Source organism: Cibotium barometz, chromosome 32 (assembly GCF_041138505.1).
Source record: "Cibotium barometz isolate CiBa-2024 chromosome 32, ASM4113850v1, whole genome shotgun sequence".
In the NCBI taxonomy this organism is placed as follows: domain Eukaryota; kingdom Viridiplantae; phylum Streptophyta; class Polypodiopsida; order Cyatheales; family Cibotiaceae; genus Cibotium; species Cibotium barometz.
Genome location: NC_141077.1, coordinates 46468388 through 46490264, shown reverse-complemented (window position 1 = coordinate 46490264; position 21877 = coordinate 46468388). Strand labels below are relative to the sequence as shown.

The 21877-nt window shown below is 40.8% G+C and overlaps 1 protein-coding gene across 2 annotated transcripts in view; it reads right to left on the bottom strand.

The window, feature by feature from the left end:
- Window positions 1-6545, bottom strand: part of LOC147620257 (arginyl-tRNA--protein transferase 2-like) — a 44124-nt gene extending 37579 nt beyond the window's left edge. The window contains exon 1 of one of the 2 annotated variants that reach the window (XR_015261763.1): window positions 6015-6545. Coding sequence is in view for 1 of the 2 variants with exons in the window: in XM_086772436.1 (XP_086628562.1) it covers window positions 6015-6065 (51 nt within the window). In the remaining variant the exon portion in view is untranslated. The remainder of the gene's footprint in view (window positions 1-6014) is intronic. The other variant, XM_086772436.1, reaches the window with a different exon arrangement.
- Between the last annotated feature and the right edge of the window lie 15332 nt (window positions 6546-21877).

Sequence of the window (21877 nt, the reverse complement as noted above, 5' to 3'; positions counted from 1 at the left end):
TCACTGCTCGAGTCACTAAAGTGTCAAGTAACCATCCCTGACTACTGGGTTCCTGGAAATGTGTCCGGAAGCATCGTCTCTCAAGAAGGGCCAGGGTTGCATATCCCCTCATCTTGGCCTGGGCTGTTAGGTGCATGGTAAAAATCGAAGCATAAGGTAAATTCTAAGTGAACATAGGGTTTGAGGCCATACAATGCCTTGCATAATCTACATACTTTCCCTTGCTGACCATCTGCCACAATACCCATGGGCTGACTCACATACACTTCCTTATGCAAGTCCCCATTAAGGAAGGTTGTTTTGATATCCAACTGATGTACACTCCATCCATAATGGGTAGCCAATGCAATAACACTTCTGGTGGTGGCCATCTTGGAAGTAGGTGCAAAAGTCTCATCATAATCGGTGCCCTTTTGCTAAGCAAATCCCTTTGCCACTAGTCTTGCTTTGTACATGTCAATTGTACCATCAGACTTTCTTTTGACCTTCTAAACCCACTTCGTACCAATAGCTTTCTTGCCATAGGGCAAAGTCAACCAAATTCCATGTGCCATTCTTATGTATGGCATACATCTCATACATGGCTCTCATCCAATGTTCATTTTTCTTGGGTTCCTCAAAGGAGTCAGGCTCATCTACATTACAAAGACTACTCATCCAAGCATCAGCATGATGTGGTGCTTCTCAGGTTCTAGAACTAGCCCATGTCTTGCTACCAAGGGGGGCAGAGATTTTGCGCTCTTGAAAAATACAGACCAGCCAAAGTGGAACAAATGCACTTATGGAGAGGCGCCCCATCCCTACATAGGGGCGTGGGGTCTATGAGACTATATGCATCAAAATGGCACCCTGGAACTATAATGGGACTCTGTGGTCAGATGTGGGAGGCTTCCGGCGACATTTACAAGATGAGATATCGTCTTCTATACGGAGACACACCGGAGCTCGGAGAGGGGATTGCCTCGGCTTACCATGGCCATACCCGCAGGATAGGAGGAGTACGGGGACAGGAGGAGTAGCAATCCTATTTAGGTCCCACCTTCAGGGTATGATCAGCACAGTCAGGATGGGGATTCCAGATACATGTGGGTTAGGCTACAGCTTACACCCACCAGATACATACATGTGGCAGTTTTTGCTACTTTGCACCACATACTTCGCGATATGCTATACAGGATAGTCAGGAAAAATGAATAATATACACGGCAATCTGCTCGCTGAAGCTCGCGCTCCCCCCCCCTGCTCGCGCTACTGCACACCACCCCCCTCTTCCGCCTTCGCGTTTGCTCACCCCTCCCTCCCCCCCGCCTGCATTCGCGTTCGCCCCCCCTCCCCCGCCTGGCTGTCCTGCACGCCCCAGCGCTGCAGCGCCCGCCGCCCCCTGCTGCTCCTCCTCTCCTTCGCGCCCTCCCATCTTCCTTCAGCGCCCCGCCCCCCCATTCGCCGCTGTTGCCATATCTTCCCCCCTGCCCCCTGATTCGCATTGCTTCCGCCTCCCCCCTAGGGCCCCCCTTTTTTTTTGTCTTCACTACCTTACCTTCCCCCCCTTTTTTTCTGATTTTTTCGACCCCTGGGTTTTCCCCCCCTTTTTTTTCGTTTTTGCCTTCCTCCCTCCCCCTCCGCCCTTGTGTGCAGCTCGGCTCCTGCAAGACTCTCCGCTTCGCTCCGCCTTCGACCTAGCTTCAAACTTAGATGGAGGCTCCTCCCGCGCCACCTCATAGGGACTCTCCCGCAGCCCCCTCGCCCGCCCCTGAGGATACCCCCATCAGGCTTTCTCTTTCGCCAGAAGAGGAAGCGAGCCTCACCGCAAAGGTGGAACGCCTCCAGGCACATTCCACCATCTGCCGTATAGTCGGCACTTGCCCCAGTAGAGGGGAGATCTGGGATCTTCTCCAGGCCCGCCTTCTTGCAGATGTGGGCAAGATCCTGGACGTTCAGTTACTGGGCCGTGGTCACTACCAGATCGAGTTCGAGACTGCCCAGAGCATGGCCAAGGTCCTAGCCATGAGTCCCCTAGACATCAGGGGTGCTCGGGTATTCTTCAGACCTTGGCAGCATGGCTTTGACCCAGCAGCGGCCGAGCAGGGAGAGCGCCTCTTCCATGTTACAGTTTGCTTCCTTGGACTCTGCCGTGAGTACTTGCCGCTCCTTTCCAGGCTGGGAGCATTGGTGGGTTCGGTGCTAGAGACTGGCCCCACAGCAGCTTCAGTGGTGGCCAGAGCAGCTGGGCTACCTTCCGTCAGAGTTTTGGTTCCGGACATCTCCTCCCTTTCGAAGGTCATTCAGCTACCGAGGATAGGGGGGGGATGGATTGATCAGAGAGTGGAGTTCTCGAGGCTCTCGAACCAGTGCTTTATTTGCAGGCAGGTCGGCCATCTGGCCAAGGCCTGTCCTCGCAGGAGACCCCGACCCTCACCACAGCAGCAGGCCCCTGATGGCCCGCCCACAGATGCGGCTCGGCAGGCAGCCTCTGGGACACCTGCTCAGGCCACAGAGACCTCGGAGTGGCAGCCTAGACAGGGGCGCCGTCGAGGGAGACAGCCACAGCAGCACGCCCAGAGACCGGTGCAGCCGCAGCCTCAGTCTCAACACCACTGGGTTCCCGTGAGGAACAGCTTTGCTCCCCTACAGGAGGAGACCCCTGTGACGACTGAGGACCAGGAGATGCCAGCACCCCCTCCTTCACCCCTCCCATCCCCATCCCCCCCTACCGCCTCGCTTCCACCTTCGCCGCCTTCCGCCCCCGCTCCGGTTTCGGCAGCGGCTCCTTCTCCACCCCCCTCGCCCCCCCCTCCTCCCCCCCCCGCCCGCCTCAGCTCCCCGGGAGGCCCTGGCAGTCTCCTGGCGTTCACCTGCAGTCCGGAGGGCTCTGAGCTCCGATCTTGATCGAGCACAGCAGAAGGGGGCTTAAAATGCCGATTCGGGCTTCACGGATATCATCTATCTGCAGTCGGCTGAGTCGCCTCGGCACTAGACAGCGCTCGGAGGCTTTTGATTACTTTTTCACACGGCTTTTTGGAGCAAAGGGCCCCCATGAACTAGCACCCATCCGAGTTCATGTAGTGATACCTCCGGCCCGCGGGGAGGAGGCACTTGACTCAGCGGTGGCCTTCTCGTTCCCTCTCTGTGGCCCATGTGACCGGGAGTGGACTCTGGAGCTCGCTCTTAGCACTTTGAAGACTCAGGCAGTTGAGTTTTCACACCATGTGAGCGATTTGGAGGTGACAGATGTGATAGGCCGACTATGGGAGTTGGCTCATTTTTTCGTGGATCCCGGGAGTGTGGATGCCTCAGGGATTCGCCATTTGGTCGTTCGCATAGTGGCAGACTTAGCACGCGACCCTGGATATGTATGCATTCACGAGGTTGCTCTGTCTGAGCGAGAGGCAGTCGCCATGGGACACAGCCACTGGCGCCTGATCCGTGATTCTTGCAGCACACCGGGTGGGCAGATTCGTAGCCGCTCGGATGGGGACTATTCTCCATCCAAGCCGCTTGCGAAGGTTGTTGGGGTAAAGGCGTTATGCCCACCCTTATAGTGTGTACAAGCCCATAAGTTATAGTACATAGTACACTTAGTACTTTTAATGTACTAAGTGCACTATGTGTACTAGTGCAATATACATGTGTGATAGGGGAGTCACACACTCATCATTATGAGTTGACTTATCCCCACAACTCTCTCTCCCTTGTTCTTTCTGTGTATGTCTCCCACATTAACCTAACCCTAATTCTTCCTTCTCCCACACAACTGGTATCAGAGCTTGCAGCAAGTGACTGGCTTGGGTGTGTACACGCAGGCGGAGCAGGTTTCCTGCAGTACGAATAGCCTTGGTGAGAGCCTTAGCGTGGAGCGAACACAAGCACACCACAGACAGTCGCAGCAGCCAGGTGGAACAGGCGAAGGCGGTGGTGAACGTGAACGTGTTCATGGCAGCTTGCCACGCTGCTGCAAAGAAGCTGTGCTTTCAGGCGGAACAGGCGAAGGCGTTGGTGAACGTGAACGTGTTCATGGCAGCTTGCCATGCTGCTGCAAAGAAGCTGTGCTTTCAAGATGTCCAGTCAGCGTGAAGCGCTACAAGGCGTAATACAACAGCCGAACAGTGTGCGCGCTGGCCTAGTAGGCGACTGTGCCGAACACGTGTGCAGCCCCTTCTGGTCTCCCCAACACGTCTGCACGAAGAGGAGGAGGAGCTGACGAAGTGCCCCAAGGCACCAGCGGTAGCGGCCATGACCAGCACTGCGTTCTGTGATGAGCCTATCTACGCAGCGTTCCTCTTCTTCCTCCTCCGCCGTCTCTAGTGTAGGCATAGGAGCTGCAGCTGCTGTTGGTTTGCCGATTCCCCGGAGAATCTCGAATGGACAGGTGGTCCTGCATAGCACTTTCTTGTCAAGAACCACGCACTCCAGTTTCTTCTACGGTGGAGGTGCACTTAATTGACCCAGCCGTCCCTACCTGCACAGCTGTGCAGGAGCATCAGCATCAGCATCAGCATCAGCATCAATAGCAGCACCAAATTCATCAACTTTTTTTTTTCTTGCAACAACAAAACCAACCTGCAAATTGAAGAAAAATCAGAAAATTACAAGGTATTTTCCTCAATTTTTTTTGGGATTTGCAATTGAGCAAGTAGAATCAACAATTGAGCAGATACAGGTGTCGAATTGCTCAATTTTGAGCAAAATTGGCAAAATTGGGTGACATTGGTCACAATCAGGAATCTCGTCTGACAAAATAAGTATTTGGTAAAAATGGAATGCTTTGGAGACACTCCACCCTCCTATTCCAAGATAAGCAAGAGAAAATGTCACATGCATCAATCCTCAGATGCATGTGCCAAGACAGTTAAGAATATGTACAAGGTTTAGCACACCTTTGTGAGCCCTCAAAAGGGACACGATTGACTGAGTGACTTTGAGAGTAAGTTGCCACACTTGGTAGATGTATACACACCAATGACGGGTTATAGCTGCCCAGAGGCACATGGCCTATGAGGATGGACAAGCTGAGAACTAGAAGGGCAAGTAAAGGATGCCACAGGACCCTCACTTTCCTCTATTGGAAATGCATATGCCTAGGATGGGAGTCTTGAAGAGATCAGCCACGAAGATCAAGAATTCCGCAATGAAGACACGCAAATCAGCAGAGAAGATAAGGGACCTGCATTTCTCATTAAATCACTCAGCAAGAGAGTTGGGGAGGGAAAAGAAGGTTGTGGATGAGCCCTGAGGTGCCCAAGCAGCCGCCCGCGTTGATCCCACATGGGGAGGTGAAACACCCATTAATAGAGAAGGAAACGGGCTGAAAAGGGCCCCCTTTATGCCCTCAACTGGTGGTGGTCGAGCAAATTGGGGTGAGAAGCCCCAGCCCAACCCTCGTTCATCATCATTCAAGCCTCACTGCAAAAACCCTTTGAGCAGCAGAATTCAGCACAGAGGAGCCCACTTCCTCCCAGACAGATGGAAAGTGACAGACGTATCCTAGACAAAAAGTGGCAGACAGAACCCAACAGAAAGCAACCAAACAAAATGGGCCAGAAATCTACAATGGTTCCCCATTTGGTAAGACACTGAAAGCAGTAAAGCAAATATTCCCCAAGGGGAGGTCCTTTTGGCCATTGGGATCCAGTGTCCTTGTGCATGTTGCTTTGTGCATAATTTAATTGTTAAAGAACCATTTCAAAGATTCATGGAAAGCAAGATGGGGGTCCTTGTGGCTTTCTTTCTTTCAAGGAAACTCTGAACTAAAAAGAAAACAATGAAAAACACAGAGAGAAGTCTTATTACCAATACAACATGCAAGTGCAAGACGTAGATCTCTTCTTTTAAGAAGAGAAATAGCTATCCTGGTGCAGCACTAGAACTACGACATATCAAACAACACACAAAATCATTGCCTTCATATAATAATATTGGAAATTTATATTAAAAAAGTGAGACAGAAACGAAGAAGTTAGCTGAAGGAAATTCTGATGATTACATCATATATCATGTAAGCCTGTTGAACTCCATACCTCTTCGCTTTCCTCGAACTTCGAATCTAAAATTCCAATCGATAAATCCATTTGAACCTCGAGGACGCTGCAACTTTCCGCCGCCCCCCCCCCCCCCCCCCCCCACCCCGCCTGCAATTTTGATCGTGTCCAACACTCTTAACAAATTCAAGTCCACTGGGCAAGCTCGCTCTCTCTCTCTCTCTCCAGAGAGCAGACACTTAGAGCCCGCAGGAGACAGAGGACACCTGGCTTTCGGACACCACGCCTATACCAGAGAGAGATGATAGAGATCAGAGCTCAGTTTCACAGAGAGGGTGCGGAGCGACCGGCTCGCTTCAGAGCACACCCAGGCATGTTCTTCAGGGAGCTGTGGACACCCCCTTCACTGATGTATACCATTTTATACCCCCAGTATGGTACAGGATGGAGCTAGATAGGTTGCATATCATGATTGTATACTCCATGCATATAGCTTTGCATTCTCCTAGTAATAGAGCTCCATCCCCTGCACACCCAGATTCAGCTTTTTTATTCAGTACTTTTTCATTTTGTTGGGATGACAGAGGATACCCCATACAAGTCCTCCGATTTGTCTCATAGGCCGAGTTCGGTCTTTTGGAAGACGTTAATAAAATCTTTCTTTCTTTCTTTCTTTCTCTCTCTCTATATATATATGTGATCGTGTCCAAACTCTTAACAAATTGGCAAGTTCTCTCTCTCTCTAACACTTAACAAATTCAAGTCCATATATATATAGAGAGAGAGAGAGAGCTCTCTCTAACACTTAACAAATTCAAGTCCATATATCTATATATATATAGAGAGAGAGAGAGAGAGCTTGAATTTGTTAAGTGTTAAGTCCACTGGGCAAGCTCTCTCTCTCTATATATATATATATACACATATATGGACTTGAATTTGTTAAGTGTTAAGTCCACTGGGCAAGCTCTCTCTCTCTCTCTCTATATATATATATATGTGTGTGTGTGTGTGTGATCGTGTCCAACACTCTTAACAAATTCAAGTCCACTGGGCTCTTTCTCTCTCTCTCTCTCTCTCTAACACTTAACAAATTCAAGTCCATATATATATATAGAGAGAGAGAGAGAGAGACCTGAGACCTACATATTATATGCAAGCATACATGTATGTCTCTTTCTCTCTCTCTCTCTCTCTCTCTCTCTATATATATATATATATATATATATATTATATGCAAGCATACATGTCTCTCTCTCTCTCTCTCTCTCTCTCTCTCTCTCTCTCTCTCTATATATATATATATATATATATATATATATATATATATATACATGTATCATGTATGTCTCTCTCTCTCTCTCTCTCTCTCTCTCTCTCTCTCTCTATCTACATATATATATACATGTATGCTTGCATATAATATGTAGGTACATACATTTATATATGTACATACATGTTTATATATATACATATATGCATGCATGTATATATGTATATATATACTTGTCTGTATATATCTATGTATGTATATATATGTATATATATATACAGATATATACGAGTATATATATGTATATATATACTTGTATGTATATATATCTATGTATATTATATATGTACATATATGCATGCATATGTGTGTGTGTGTGTACACACACACACACACACACATATATATACATCTATGTATAAGCATGTGTATATATGTATATACATACACATGTATATATATGTATTTATATATATACACATCTATATTTACATGTATGTATATGTATATGTATATATATGTCTATATATACATATGTAGATACTAAGTGAACAGAATTGAGTGAGAAGACCCAAACTGCTTGTATTACTAAGTGAACAAGATCAAACTGTTTGTATTACTATGAAAAAGATAAATGCACTGCACAACTAAGCTCACACTAGGGAAGACCCAAATTGCTTGTATTACTAAGTGAACAAGACCAAACTGTTTGTATTACTATGAAAAAGATAAATGCAGTACACAACTAAGCTCACACTAGGGAGACTTGACTCTAACAATAATTACTAAATTCAAGTCTATTAGCAAGTGTGTGTGTGTGTACATACATATATATATGTATATATACGCATATATGTACATTAGCAAGTGTATGTGTGTGTGTGTACATACACATATATACATGTATATATGTATGTATGTATGTATATATATAGTGTGTACACACACTATATATACATGTATATATGTGTATGTACATGTATATATGTGTATGTACACACACACACATACACTTGCTAATGTACATATATGCGTATATGTGTATGTGTATGTACATATATTACTATGAAAAAGATAAATGCAGTACACAACTAAGCTCACACTAGGGAGACTTGACTCTAACAATAATTACTAAATTCAAGTCTATTAGCAAGTGTGTGTGTGTGTACATACATATATATATGTATATATACGCATATATGTACATTAGCAAGTGTATGTGTGTATGTGTACATACACATATATACATGTATATATGTATGTATGTATGTATATATATAGTGTGTACACACACTATATATACATGTATATATGTGTATGTACATGTATATATGTGTAAGTACACACACACACATACACTTGCTAATGTACATATATGCGTATATGCGTATATGCGTATATGTGTATGTACACACACACACACACACACACACACACACATTTGTACACACACACACACACACACACACACATATATGTATGTATATATATATACATCATCGATTTCTGCATTCCTTCTAGTAACATTTCTACACTCTACACTTTGCCATTGTAAGATACCTCCTCTTACAAAGTACTTCTTGTATCAATCTAGAGAGAAAAATGTCTCTGAACATAATAATACCCTTAGAGATGAAATTTTTAAAGATTCTCTTGAGTATTTAAAAAGTGTATGTAACCTTTAAGTTGTGGTATTGAGTCTTAGAACCTCAGAAGTTAAGATTATGCACATTATTGTGCCAAGTGGTGGTCATAGACAATAACACAAATTTTTTGAGAGAGAGAAAGTCCAAAGGTAGAGGAATAATATTTTTATATGCAAAATAATGTTTTTTATATTGGAATAATCAAATTCTTACTGGAGAGAAAGGTTATTAAGTATTGGTGAGAACACATTAAGTGTGAGAACCACCTCTTATTAAGGGACTAAAGATAAGGGCATCCTGGTGCCTATAAAAGCAAGGTCTTGGGTTGTATTTCATACTTGCCAAAGTAATGAGTAGTTCTTGTTGCAATCTTGCTTCCTTGTGTCTATTGTATCTCTCTCTCTCTCTCTCTCTCTCTCTCTCTCTCTCTCTGTCTCTCTCTTCCATATCTATGTCTATGCTTGTACATAGCATGGCTTGATCTCTCCACCTCTCCTTCCACTCTCACTCACTCCCTCTGAGACCTAGCCATGTTTCCAACATGTTATCAGAGCTAGGCTCCATTCCATTGCTATGCTTCACTTTCTCCCCTTATGTGTTTTTAGGGCTTGTATATGGTTTCTACGTTTTTAGGGTTTCTATGTTTTCATCCTTCCATGAGCATCTATGCATTTTTCTCTTCATAAGCCACCCCCTTCATATGCTACATTTTTTTCTCCCTTTACATGCTGCATTTTGCCCTATTAACGGTAAATAACAGCATGGCAACCCATGTAGGCACCTTCTCATATGCGCAAACTTGATGCAGCCCCTATAGTCACCCTTATAACCATGTTTCAAACCTGCTTGTCAACTCATCATATGGTGTGTTTTCATATGTTGTGACCACTCCATAATTAGTGTTTTATCTCATGAAGATTACTATGCAATAATAGTCCATACGATCGGCATTTTTTAATGAAAAATCCTATGTTGTAACCGGCATACATTTATCATTTTCTTCATCAAGAGGACCATCTCCTATGCTCCATAAGATGACCTAAACTTGTAGCTTTATCAACCCATCCATCAAAAGGTCTTCTACAAGAGTTCTAAAGCATGGAGGCATACTTCATCAACATCATCTACAGCATCAGTGGTAACTTTCTAATAAGAAGTTTGACAGATCAGAAGCTAGCACAAATAGGTACTGCAACTATGACGTTGAGACCACCACAAGGTCTACCTCCTATTCTTCTTTCATGAAGCCATGGGATCTTCTAGATTCAACATTAGATGCCTATTTCAAGGCATGTGTGTTTGGCATCAACACTTACTTCTTTGACGAACACATCTAACTCCAAGTCCTCTGTCTGGCCCCCATGACCCAAGCATTCATTACTTGGAAACGTTGTCGAAAAAGAATCTTCACTAACATATGTTTGAGGGGGGATTCTTCCCTAGCTTTTAATCTATTTTCGAGTCAAGGGTTCTCTACTCGAGTTATCCCCCAGAATTTAAAATCTTGGATATCTTTTGCAGTTTTTGTAATAGTTTGATGCTATAAAAGGAACGGATGTATTCTTATCCCAATTAGGAATTGGGAGGGGTGACTAAACAATAATCTCATTTTTGGTCATAAGCTAATTGAGGAAATAGTTATGGCATGGGAGGTGTGCATGGCTAGGTTGCCTCTCAGCAGTGATGTGATGGAGTTGGAGATTGGTTGCTTCTTTTGTGTTTGTGTCTCACCACCTTCGTTGAAAGGTTATTAAGCCTTGGTGTGTACACATTAGGTGTGAACCATCTCTTTTTAAATATAAGGGCACCCTAGTACCTATAAAAGTACGGTCTTGGGTTGTATTACATACTTGCCAAAGTATATCACTTGAGTTCTTGTAATCCTACTTATGCTTCTACACACCATGGCTTGATCTCTCCACCGATCCTTCTACTCTCACTCACTCCCTGTTGGACCTAGCCATGTTTCCAACATTTTAGACCCTAGGTACACGTAAAAACCTTAGTAGAAAATTTAATATATTAAGACCCTACACATGAATTAAAAATTTTGTTTGACATGGAAATTTTAGTTTTAAGGTCATAAACACATGTCTAAGACCAAGGATTAAGGTAAAAATAAATGGGCTTATAAAATAATTAAACTAGAGCCTACAACAAATGGGTAAAACTAGAGCCTACAAACAAATGGTGCACACATTGAATTAATATGAAGGGCAAGGGCTAAAGTTCATGAAATTAATATGAAGGGCTACGGTTCATTAAATTAAATGGGTTTAGACCAAAGTGTAAGGCTACGGCTAAAAGAATAAGGTTCTATTAATAAAGGGACTCCAAAATTAGAGCATAGGAATCTGTGCACACATGTTTGGCCTTGTTTTTACCAAAAATAAAGGGGCCAAGCTAAAATAATTAGGATAAGGAGGAAAAACAGAAAAAAGAAGTTACTTATAGATGAGAAGTGTCGAGCACTCCAAGAATAAATAAAAAGGGTTATACTTGCCATAAAAGCATGCTAAAAATACATGCACTTCCCAAGCTTTTAGGGAAAGCATGGGGCTTATAAATATGCCCCCACCACCCTCTTTTTCTCCAGGCCTACTTCTTTGGAGAGTATTGGAGTTATTTGAAATTATCATAATCATCCTTGTGTCCTCTATGAAGTACAGGAATACTCAATCTAGTACAATGGTCCTTTTCTTGTCAAGTATTGTAGTTTTTGAAGTTTGGTGTGCACATCCCCCCCATAGAGAAACTTGTGGGATTTCTTGGTTCTTTGGAGTCTCAATAAATCCCACTTGCCGGCCAACTACTCCAATTTCACCACTTGCTAGCCAACTACTCTAATTTCACCTCTACATAAGGTTAGTCAAATCTATTATTCAAAATTTTGCATAAATCTTTCTCAGATATAGTTTGTACTTATGTCCATGCAAATTTAAATTTGTTTTTTATCATGATTTCTCTCTATTTATTCAATTAATTAATTTTTGTAATAACATTAAATAGGATTGATAAAACCCATAGCCTTAGAATTAATTACTGGGCTTTCCATTTAATAAATTCACCTTTATTTAACCTTTGAAAGCCAAGGATGCATAATTTTATGCTTTTTATCCTTGGAAAGGTTTTTTGGATAAATCCCCTGTTCAAAACCATCGCTAACACTAGAAGCTATGTCTATTTAGATTAATTAATTAGTTATTTGGTACTACGTCATTAGAGATTTATTCCTTATATTAGTGAAATCTTAGGCTAGGAAAAAATTATTCTTGATTTTAAAATTTTCCTTGGTAATGGTTTACATGCGGGAATTTTCCCTAGTGTATTTTATTAGGTATTTTCCCTATTGTATTTTATTACAAGTTGTTCTTACACAAAACTAGTTGTATTTATTAGGAATTTTCCCTTGTGTATTTTATTAGGAGTCGTTCTTACACAAAACTAGTTGTCTAATATTTATTTTTACCATATGATAAAAATAGGATTTTTATACTTATTTTAGGTCTCTACTTCTAGATTTAGCTTTTCAAGTTATTCACATGTAAAAAGTGAAAAAATTAGCACTCCATGCTAAAAATATTGTTGTATGCTAGAAATAACTACTACACTAAAAAATGGACCCTAGAGCCAAAAATAGCACCCAATGCTATTAGAGCTTAATACTAGAAAGAGAAAATATCCTAAGTTACTATAGTAACCAACTAATTAAGGTGTTGCTAAGGTTTAACTTGAGTTCAAATCTAGAGATTTAAGAATAAGGATTGTTGAGGGAAAACTATGGGAAAATTGGAACTTATGACCTCCATTTAGGACCCTCAAGGAGAGAAGGATCTATCGAGTTACAAAGGGTTTCATGCAACTATGATTTTTCTTGTTGATGCTTGGTGCATGTCTTTCAAAAGTAAGAATTATTTATAAAAGTAATGTTTTCTTTTGTTTAAAGTGGTGGCCTATGATGGTATCTCATAGGTGGGTGTAATACTATGTAGTTGACACCCATTAGGGACTTCACTTGAAGGCGTTCCTCCAAGACTCTAATCCCTCTCAGACTATGAACGTGGATCATTTCAATGTACAAATAAATGAGGCATGTGGCCATGGTTTATACATCAATGGGGTGAGGATATCCCCCGATATTTTGATAGCAGCAGGATTGAGTAGATCTCCCATTAGTATTGTATAGTGGGGTGAGTAGATCCTGTACACTGGTGATGATGAGATCGAGTAGATTTCTTGGGTGTTGTTGATTTTGGACTAATCTGAGGGCTCATAGATTCGTATGTTATGGAGATCGAGACTTATGGTGGAAAATGATTATATCTTTTTGTAAAGGTCTGTTTTACGAAAGATTATGATTTTTTAAGTGTAAAATTAAGTTTTGCAAGGCATGAGTGAGTGAAAGATAAACGAAAAGTTCAATTATGGGTGCATGTGCGTCAATCCAAAATTTTGGTTGTAAACTCAAAAGTAGCAACTGCCATAGTGCTTTGCTAAATATATTCCGTTTGGGAATCCTTTGGCCCATCCCACGCTGTGTTGTTGGAAGGGATGTCAGAAAGTTCGCCCACATCAGCATAGCCACTTCATCACGTAAACAACAAGTCTTGAGGGCTATTTAAAATCAAAATCTTGAGGGCTATTTAAAATCAAAATCTTTATCACTTTGTGAAGCACCTTGTGAATATAGAATCACATGTAAAATAGTATGGTTTATACATTGCACGATGGTATTCTCAGAGCTACTAACCTATGGACATCTATTGTTCCAATGGCATCTGCAACCTTTAGTATGCCTCCTTTTATGACATGATGGTACACAAATCTTGACAAAGAACCTCCTTCATAACCTAAGAATATTATTAGGAAGTTTAATACACATATCCTTGCCAATTATTCAAGGTATGTCTTGATGAACAACCTCTTCCATCACCTAAGAACATGATTAAGAATAAATATACATATCCTTGCCAACAAGTATGTCTCCTTTTATGATGCAATGGTACAAAAATCTTGATGAAGAACCTCCTCCATCACCACCCAAGGACATGATTAAGAATTAGTAAACAAATCCTTGCCAAGTATTCAACTTCATTTTACTTGGCGGATACATGATGGTAGAGAAGCCATTGCTAATCACCGAATCAAGACACTCCATCAAGATATTTATAATATATTGATCTCTAAGTAGGTGCATAACCCACCTACAATCCCAAATTTAGTTTTATCTAAGTATACATAAGGTATACATATTATTGAACTTGTTAAAGGGTCATCTAAACAAGTCACCTGTAAAAAAAAGATGGATAGATATATTCATGTATGGTTATTTGTTTGCAAGAACATGGTGTCTCATGTTGTCCTCAATGTCTAAGAATGCATTCTTGAAATGTAGTTGCCGACCTCAGGGGGTTCAGTATTAAGAAACCCTATGTATCACGTGTGTTCAAGGGGTATCTAAAAAACACTGTACCTATGATTTTTCATGAATAAAATGATCCCTTTTTCTTTATGGACTTACGGGTTTTTTTCCCCTTTTGTAAATGTATTTCTATAAATTTACCTTAAATTTTGAATTAAAAAACCCCTTCAATTGAGGATCATACTAACAACCATGTCCATTGCAACATCAATCATTTAACTCCAATATGTCTCCTTAGAGTTGTACTTGCGGAATGATTTATTATTAGCCTTCATACCATGAGCTTCCCATGTGCTCGAATCTAAACCAAGGTGCTTCAACACCTCTTTCTTTCTTTGTAGTTCAATAAACAAGTGTTGTTACATGGAAAATAGTGATCACAGTATTATAATACAATGAACATGATAAGTGCAAAATAAAGTACTTCACTTGGGTTTAGGGTAAATGAACCATACTTCTCAGGTCCAATCTTGCTTGCACATAGGTACCCGAGTTTCTCTTTGGTAATCTATTTTCATTTTTGCTCAAAATTTATGGAGAATAGCATTTGAAAAAATCCTTCACCATGAATAGGATTTGCAACTGCATCAACCTTATATCCTTTGCCTTTTACCATTTTCTCCACTTTCTTTATTTGTTGCCCCATGTGCCTCCTCAAACTCCTCATATGTTAGGGCATCTCCATTTACTTTAGACATCTCCTCCTCATACTTCTTTGCAAACTTATCTTGCTTCCATCCATCAAAATAAACAGAATCAAAGATCAACCAATAATTGACTATTTCATACACAACCCACACAAGAAAACATAATATAAGTAAGTTTATACCTTGTAAATAAACTGAGACAAGACTGCATAAGACAATCATACCAAGGTTTTTTTAATCCTTTCATCTCTTTTCTCATCATAAGAGAGTATTTTTTCTCATAAACTTTTGCATGAGAAAGATATCATGGGCAAGTATATGAAGTACATGGACACAAGTGAGCCTGAAAAGAATAGAAATGTATGTATGCTCTTGTATTATAATTAGACCAAGCTACAAAATGGTCATAGACAAAAGCATGCTAAGGTGTATGTTATCTATACACTTTAGCAAGTGCAAGCAATATTTCATCTTCTTGTTGAGATTTTTCAATCTTCAAAAATTAACAATGGACACAAACATGGCGAGAACGAGCTGTCAAATACACTACAATAGTTAGCCAATGATTTAGAGAAAGGGAGAAAATTTGTGTAAAAGCGAGGGAAAAAAGTCAACAAATTATCTTACCTGATGCATTCCATCCATGCGTTACATCTATGATTATTGTCCCAAATAAGAAAACTTTTATTGTTCAATATGCTGCACTCGGGATCATCTTGAATCTCTGACGCAAATTCATCATTGATAAAGTATTCATAATATCAAATAGAGTGAGATAATCTTAAAGCAAATAAAAACCTTTTTTTGAACTATCAAGAAAAACTATTCCTCCAGATTTCCTCCAACTTGCATATTTATCAAAGGCATGTAAATCCCCTTACTAACCCTCTCAAAGAGAAATTGATATTTAAGGGATTATGAGGTAGTGTGGTGTGCCTTGATCTACACAAACTCACGTTTCTTTCTTGTTGGCACATAAGCACCTTTTTCCTCATATCGCTAAGTAAATTTTTCTTTGGCAAAGTAGTCATCAAATTGATTCAACCATGATAAAATAAAATTTTCATCTTTGCGACCATCAAAGCGAGAGAAAGTAAATGAGTGATGACTTATCTTTTGTTCTATGCAGGTTTGTTGAGCGTCGAATCGGCTCGCAAAAGTTTAGCAATTTGGTCATCCTTAGTGTCCGAATCCCATAGTCATTTGTCGCAGTTTTGTAATTGGTGTTTTGCATCTTGAAGTTGTTGCAACAAATAAATTTATTATTCTGGAGTAGCCTCGGGTAAAGGAGTATCCATGTCGAAATTATGTTACAACGAATTGTCGCTTGATGAGACGGCATGTGAGTGGAGACATTGGATGAGGTGCTCCTTGTTTGTTAATACCTCCATAACCATAACTTCAAACTTTTCAAATAAACAAGAAGGAGATAAATATAGCAACTATGCACGACAAAAAGAGTGGGTTCAATCTCCCCCCATGCATGAGTGAGCACCCTTCCTCATGCATGTATTTATGTATAAGCAAAAAAAGTAAGTGCTCATAAATATAGCTTGATACATTCTACTTTGGGCCATTAATATCAAAAAGTAACTTGGTCCCCAAGCTTGGCTATTTACATTAAAATTGTTGTAATTTATTAAATGAAACTATGGGTGGGCGACCATCATCGCACATCAAAATACGACGGCCACGCAACAACCAAAATCCATTGCACCCACGCTACTCCATGCACTGATTTGCTCACCAAAAACACAAGACACATTAAATCTTGCTTATCCACCCAACATGATGCGATCACTACTCCACGCCCTCGCGCGTAGCTTGTCACATGATCATGTGGCAAATGAGCGTACCATAAATATCACATAAAATAGCAAATAACTCCATAATTAATTCCACATGTCTCATTTCCATAACCTGTCCTACTCAACAACATTTGATAAGAATCCTGCCACAAAAAAAGACATCATCAAAGACTAATTCTTAAAGTGATGAATGTCATTTCAATGAATCAAAATGAGAAACTGAGAATCAAAATCTCGTTTTGATGATTTTGTCTACGTTCCTCTAGATCCTTCCTTCTCTTCTCCCACATTATTAACATCTCTTAGCTTCCCAACTAACTCAAATAACATGTAACTCTGCTTATGATTGCTACAAACATAGTGAGCAAAAAATATAACCCACAAAAAAAATCTCACAAGCATATAAAAATGCAATCACTCGAAAAAACCCCACCACGTTAGGGATTCCCGCTAATCTCTAACCCTTTCATTTGCTAACTAGCCTTTCTAATTCCTTCTGGAGAAACAAGGACCATTGAATGATGTCAGTCAATAAAGCCATCAACAAAACTTGTTAATTCTCCCCACACAAAGGTCTTTTAACGCGATCACTAGGACGCGATTGGCATTAGGAAAAGGAGAAAATCTTAACCCATTTCTAGGGTTAACAAGATCTACCGCCATTATCTTACATCAAGGAGTCAAGGTAGATACATCAAAAGGTCATACATTTAAGATATGAAGCAATGGTGTCCAAATCTATAACTTGGATGGGCACCCGTAATGGTCTGATGGAATACTTATGGCTATTTTCACTTCAAGAGCATGTGGTAGTAAGTGGTAGTAAGTTAGGACGAAGTCCAAAGTGATGTACTTCATAGATATATTATGTGGTAGCAAGTTAGGACGAAGTCCCAAGTGATGTACTTCATGGATATATTATGAGAGTAGTCATTGTAATAGCATTAGGCCTCTTATGAGCCTAAGGTGCCTGGCTGGCCACCAAAGTTTAAGTGAGTGAATACTTCTGGCCATGTATATAAGTAAAAATCTCTCATAATACAAACAACTCTCTGATTGAACAATAGAGTCTTACTCTTGCTAATCTTCTTGCTAATCTCTCTCTAATCCATATTAGTGAGTGTGTGTGAGTGAAGTGCAGTGAGATGAGGCACGAGTACACTAGTGCAACGTGACAGTGTGACAACGCATGTGGGAGGCATGCTGGAATTGCTTCTCAAAGAGTTGTGGAGCTTGGAGACCTCACGGGTTACGAGCTCGGCCATTGGAAAGATCCTCACACGACAGTTGTAGTTCACCAGGTAATCTTCTTGCTGGATGTGTTTCAAGGGGGGTTTGGCTAAGCCATAACACCCTTCTCTACCTCCCTTCTTCTTCTTATACAATCGGCTCTCTCACTCCTCACGTATGCATCTGTGCCCGTCCTCCACCTCCCTCTTGTCCTAGAGCAACTCAGCCCTGATACTACCCTTAAGAAAGACCTCATGCTTTTCATGGCCACTAGCCGCCCACTATAGTCATGATCAACATACCTTGCATAAGAGAGAGAGAGAGAGACAAACAAAGAGAGATAGATGTGTAGATAGAAAGCGGACATGATCCAAGAGAGAAATTGAGAGAAATAGAGGTAGAGCTTGATCCTTCCCTGCACCTACCTCATGGGTTGCATGCTGCAGAAATTTGACAAGCGTTACTTAAATACCACCTTATGAAGGCTAAAACAACATTTTTGGAACGTGGACTAGCATGCACACCACTTAATTAGGTAATGCATAAAAGCATTTTGTTGGCTTAGGTGCAAGGGCCACAAATTTGGTTTTCTTGGATAGCCTTTGAAGAAAGGGTTGCACACAGCCCTATGGGTAAGGAAATTGTGAATTATGTGTGTGTGAGCACCCCACATGTGTGCTAAGAAAAGCCTGATCACACTTACAACACCTTATGGAGATTATAGGCTAGATTGAACCTACATTTGCAAGGTAAATAGTGCTATAATTAGATGCATAAGAGGCCGCCTTGTGTGTGTGTGTGTGTGTGTGTGTGTGTGTGTGTGTGTTGTCTTTTTGGGGGCATTGACAATTCCCTACTTAATGTGTGCATATACAATGCATCCAAACAATTTCAAGTGTGATAAATCAGGTTTTTTGCTAGTATATGTCTCCTCTAGAGTCACACCATGCCTTTCACTATTATGGGGGTCTTGTTCATAATGTAAACTATAGTCTCCAACTGCTTTAGCCCAATAATGGTGAGGCATGCTCTTCTCAGCCAACCACCATCAATGAATGAGTAGCCTCTGCAACGTACCTATTCTTCCTCTCAGCAACACCATTTTTTTGCAGAGTGTACCTGCATGTGAATTGCCTCTTCCATGCTTTCTTAAGTACTCACTGAACTCATTGGAGTACTCTCCCCTTCCATCTGACCTTAGGCACTTAATGTGTGAATTTGTTTTCTTTTCAGCCAACATTATGAAATTCTAAAAGTGAGTAAACGCTTTTCTTTTCTTTTTCTTGAAACAGACTCACACCTTTCTTGTGTGGTCAATGAAAGATAAATAGTGATGACATCCTCCCATTGATGCCATCTTTGTCGGCCCCCATACATTTGAGTGCACGACATCAAGTGCTCTCTTACTTACATTCATGTTATGTGGAAATACATTCTTTTGTTTTCTTTCCAAACTGAATTTCTTCAAATACTTTATACATTCCATCTACCTTAGACTTTGGTAAAATTGTAACAAGTTTCTATAACACATAGACTTCAATCGTTGTGCTCATTCACGTGACTAATGTTAGATATCTATATCAGCCCCACAATACTTGCACCTTGTGCAAACATAGTAGCTTGTGCAGGCATTTTGGCCATTTACATGATCAATATTTTTGTGCCAAATATCTATATAGACCACAATACTTGCATCTTATGTAAACATAGCACCTTTCACCTTAGATATGCTCACATCCAACAAAGTAAACAATTTGCCCATTCTTTTGCCCTTTACAATCAAATGACATTTGTTGTTAAAGTCCTTAACATAGCAGTCCTCAAGATTAAAGCATACTTGTAAACCCTGCTCAATCATTTTCCTAATAGAAACCAAACTCTTTGTTATGTTAGGCACATAAAGTAATTACTCCAAGTATCTCATCTTGCCATCTTGCATAGCTAATGGCACATTCCCAATGTTAGCAATAGGATGAGTCATGTCATCCCCCCATCTCTACATAAACCTAGTTTTTTTTAGATTTTCAAATGACATCTCTATACCACTCACCATGATAGGTCATATGGTTAGAGGCTCCCGAATCCACATACCATACATCATCACCATTTATGGATATATCTATAGTCACTGAATTCAACATGTGCTGTATAACAAACAAATTCTCACATCTATCTTCAATTTACTTGCTTGAAGATCTATAATTATTTTATTGCAATGTGCCATTTTTATATTACTCTGGTTCTTGTAACATTTTGCTGCAAAGTGACCTAGTTTGCCATAATAAAAACAATCCTTTGAACCTAATCCTGATTTCTATCTTTACCAAGTATCTCGGCCTCTTTGGCTCCCCTACCTTTAGATTGGCCTCTTCCACCTATGTATGTTTACTGCTTGTTGTGCGAATCATTGGACTGCTGCTGTCCGTAGTTGTGATTTTCCACCATCTTGGCCTTAATCACGACCTCTACCTAAATTTGAGTAGGTCTGTTCTCTGAAGAAGTGTTCTTGCTTTGGGAGGAAGAGTCTTCACCCAAAGACATCTCTTCTATGATTAGCATAGACACCAAATCTTGAAAGCTGGGAACACTCTCTCTCATAATAATAGAGGTCATGAATGGCTTGTATTCTTTTCTAAGCTCATTCAAACAGATGCTCACCAAGTCATCGTCTTCCACTGAGACATTAATAGATCCAGGGGATTCAACAATACCCTTGATCTTCAATGCATACTCATTGATGGACATGTTCTTCTTCTCAACTGTATGCAATTCTTGTTTGCAATTTCATTGCCTTTGTATTTGTTTGGAATATCTTCACTCAGTTTTGCCATGCAATTGCTGGAGTGTTAGTGCATCCTGTATATGGCATATCATAGTGTCTATCACATTGTTTGAAAGCCAATACATGACTTTCCTTGCACCCTAGTTCCAATATTTGAATGCATTTATCTCTATTGGAGTAACATTCTCTTTAGGCAATTCTAGAGGCTCCTCATTGTCTCTTTCAATATAGTCTCAAAATCCTCATTGTCTCTTTCAACATAGTCTCTTTCAACATGGAAGTTGTTCTTATCAAGCTTCTCACTGACAATTTGGTTGATGCTGTCAGACATCTTTGCTTGCAACACCCAGAAATCTATAAACAGACAATTTATGTATTCAATCTGCAACACATCAGTATATGTTATAACTATTATAGCGGTACTTTTATATAATCTATATGTCACAATACATGACCAGAGTATACGTACATACATCCACAAGCAGTAATATATGTGTAATCACTATTTGCACATCCAAAATATAATGTTGTCTGTACATACAAATCTGTACATACAAAATGCACTACAATAACCAGAGTTTGGATAGAGACATCTCCAAACAAAAACTTTCCAGAACTGCTTGAAACACCTTGCAACATAGTGGGGCCGAATGGAGGCCGAAACATGCCCGAAATGTAAATGTGGCCACCAAATTTAGTTTGAAGTATTGAGCACCATATAGGTACCTATGCACCTATGAATACAACTCCTTAATTGGAGACGTATAACTCTCAAAGCTACCCAAGGGGTGTCGTACCAGAACAACCAGGGATCGAGATGATGATGCTCTTGTTAGAGTTGCACTAGAAGCAGAAGCAGACAAAGAGGAGACATATAAAGAGGGCAACATGGATCTCATTTGAGTAGCTTTGTTGATAGAGAGGTTACAATGGCGATACTTTAGTCAGTAGATAGTGCAAGTATGATACTTTAGTCAATAAGCTCTTGCAAAAAGCATAGTCCAGGCAAAATAGGGCTAGGCAGCGTGCAGTTGATCAGGCATTTATTGCTACCCAGTAGAGAAGAAGTGGTAAGGCATTTATTGCTATCCAGT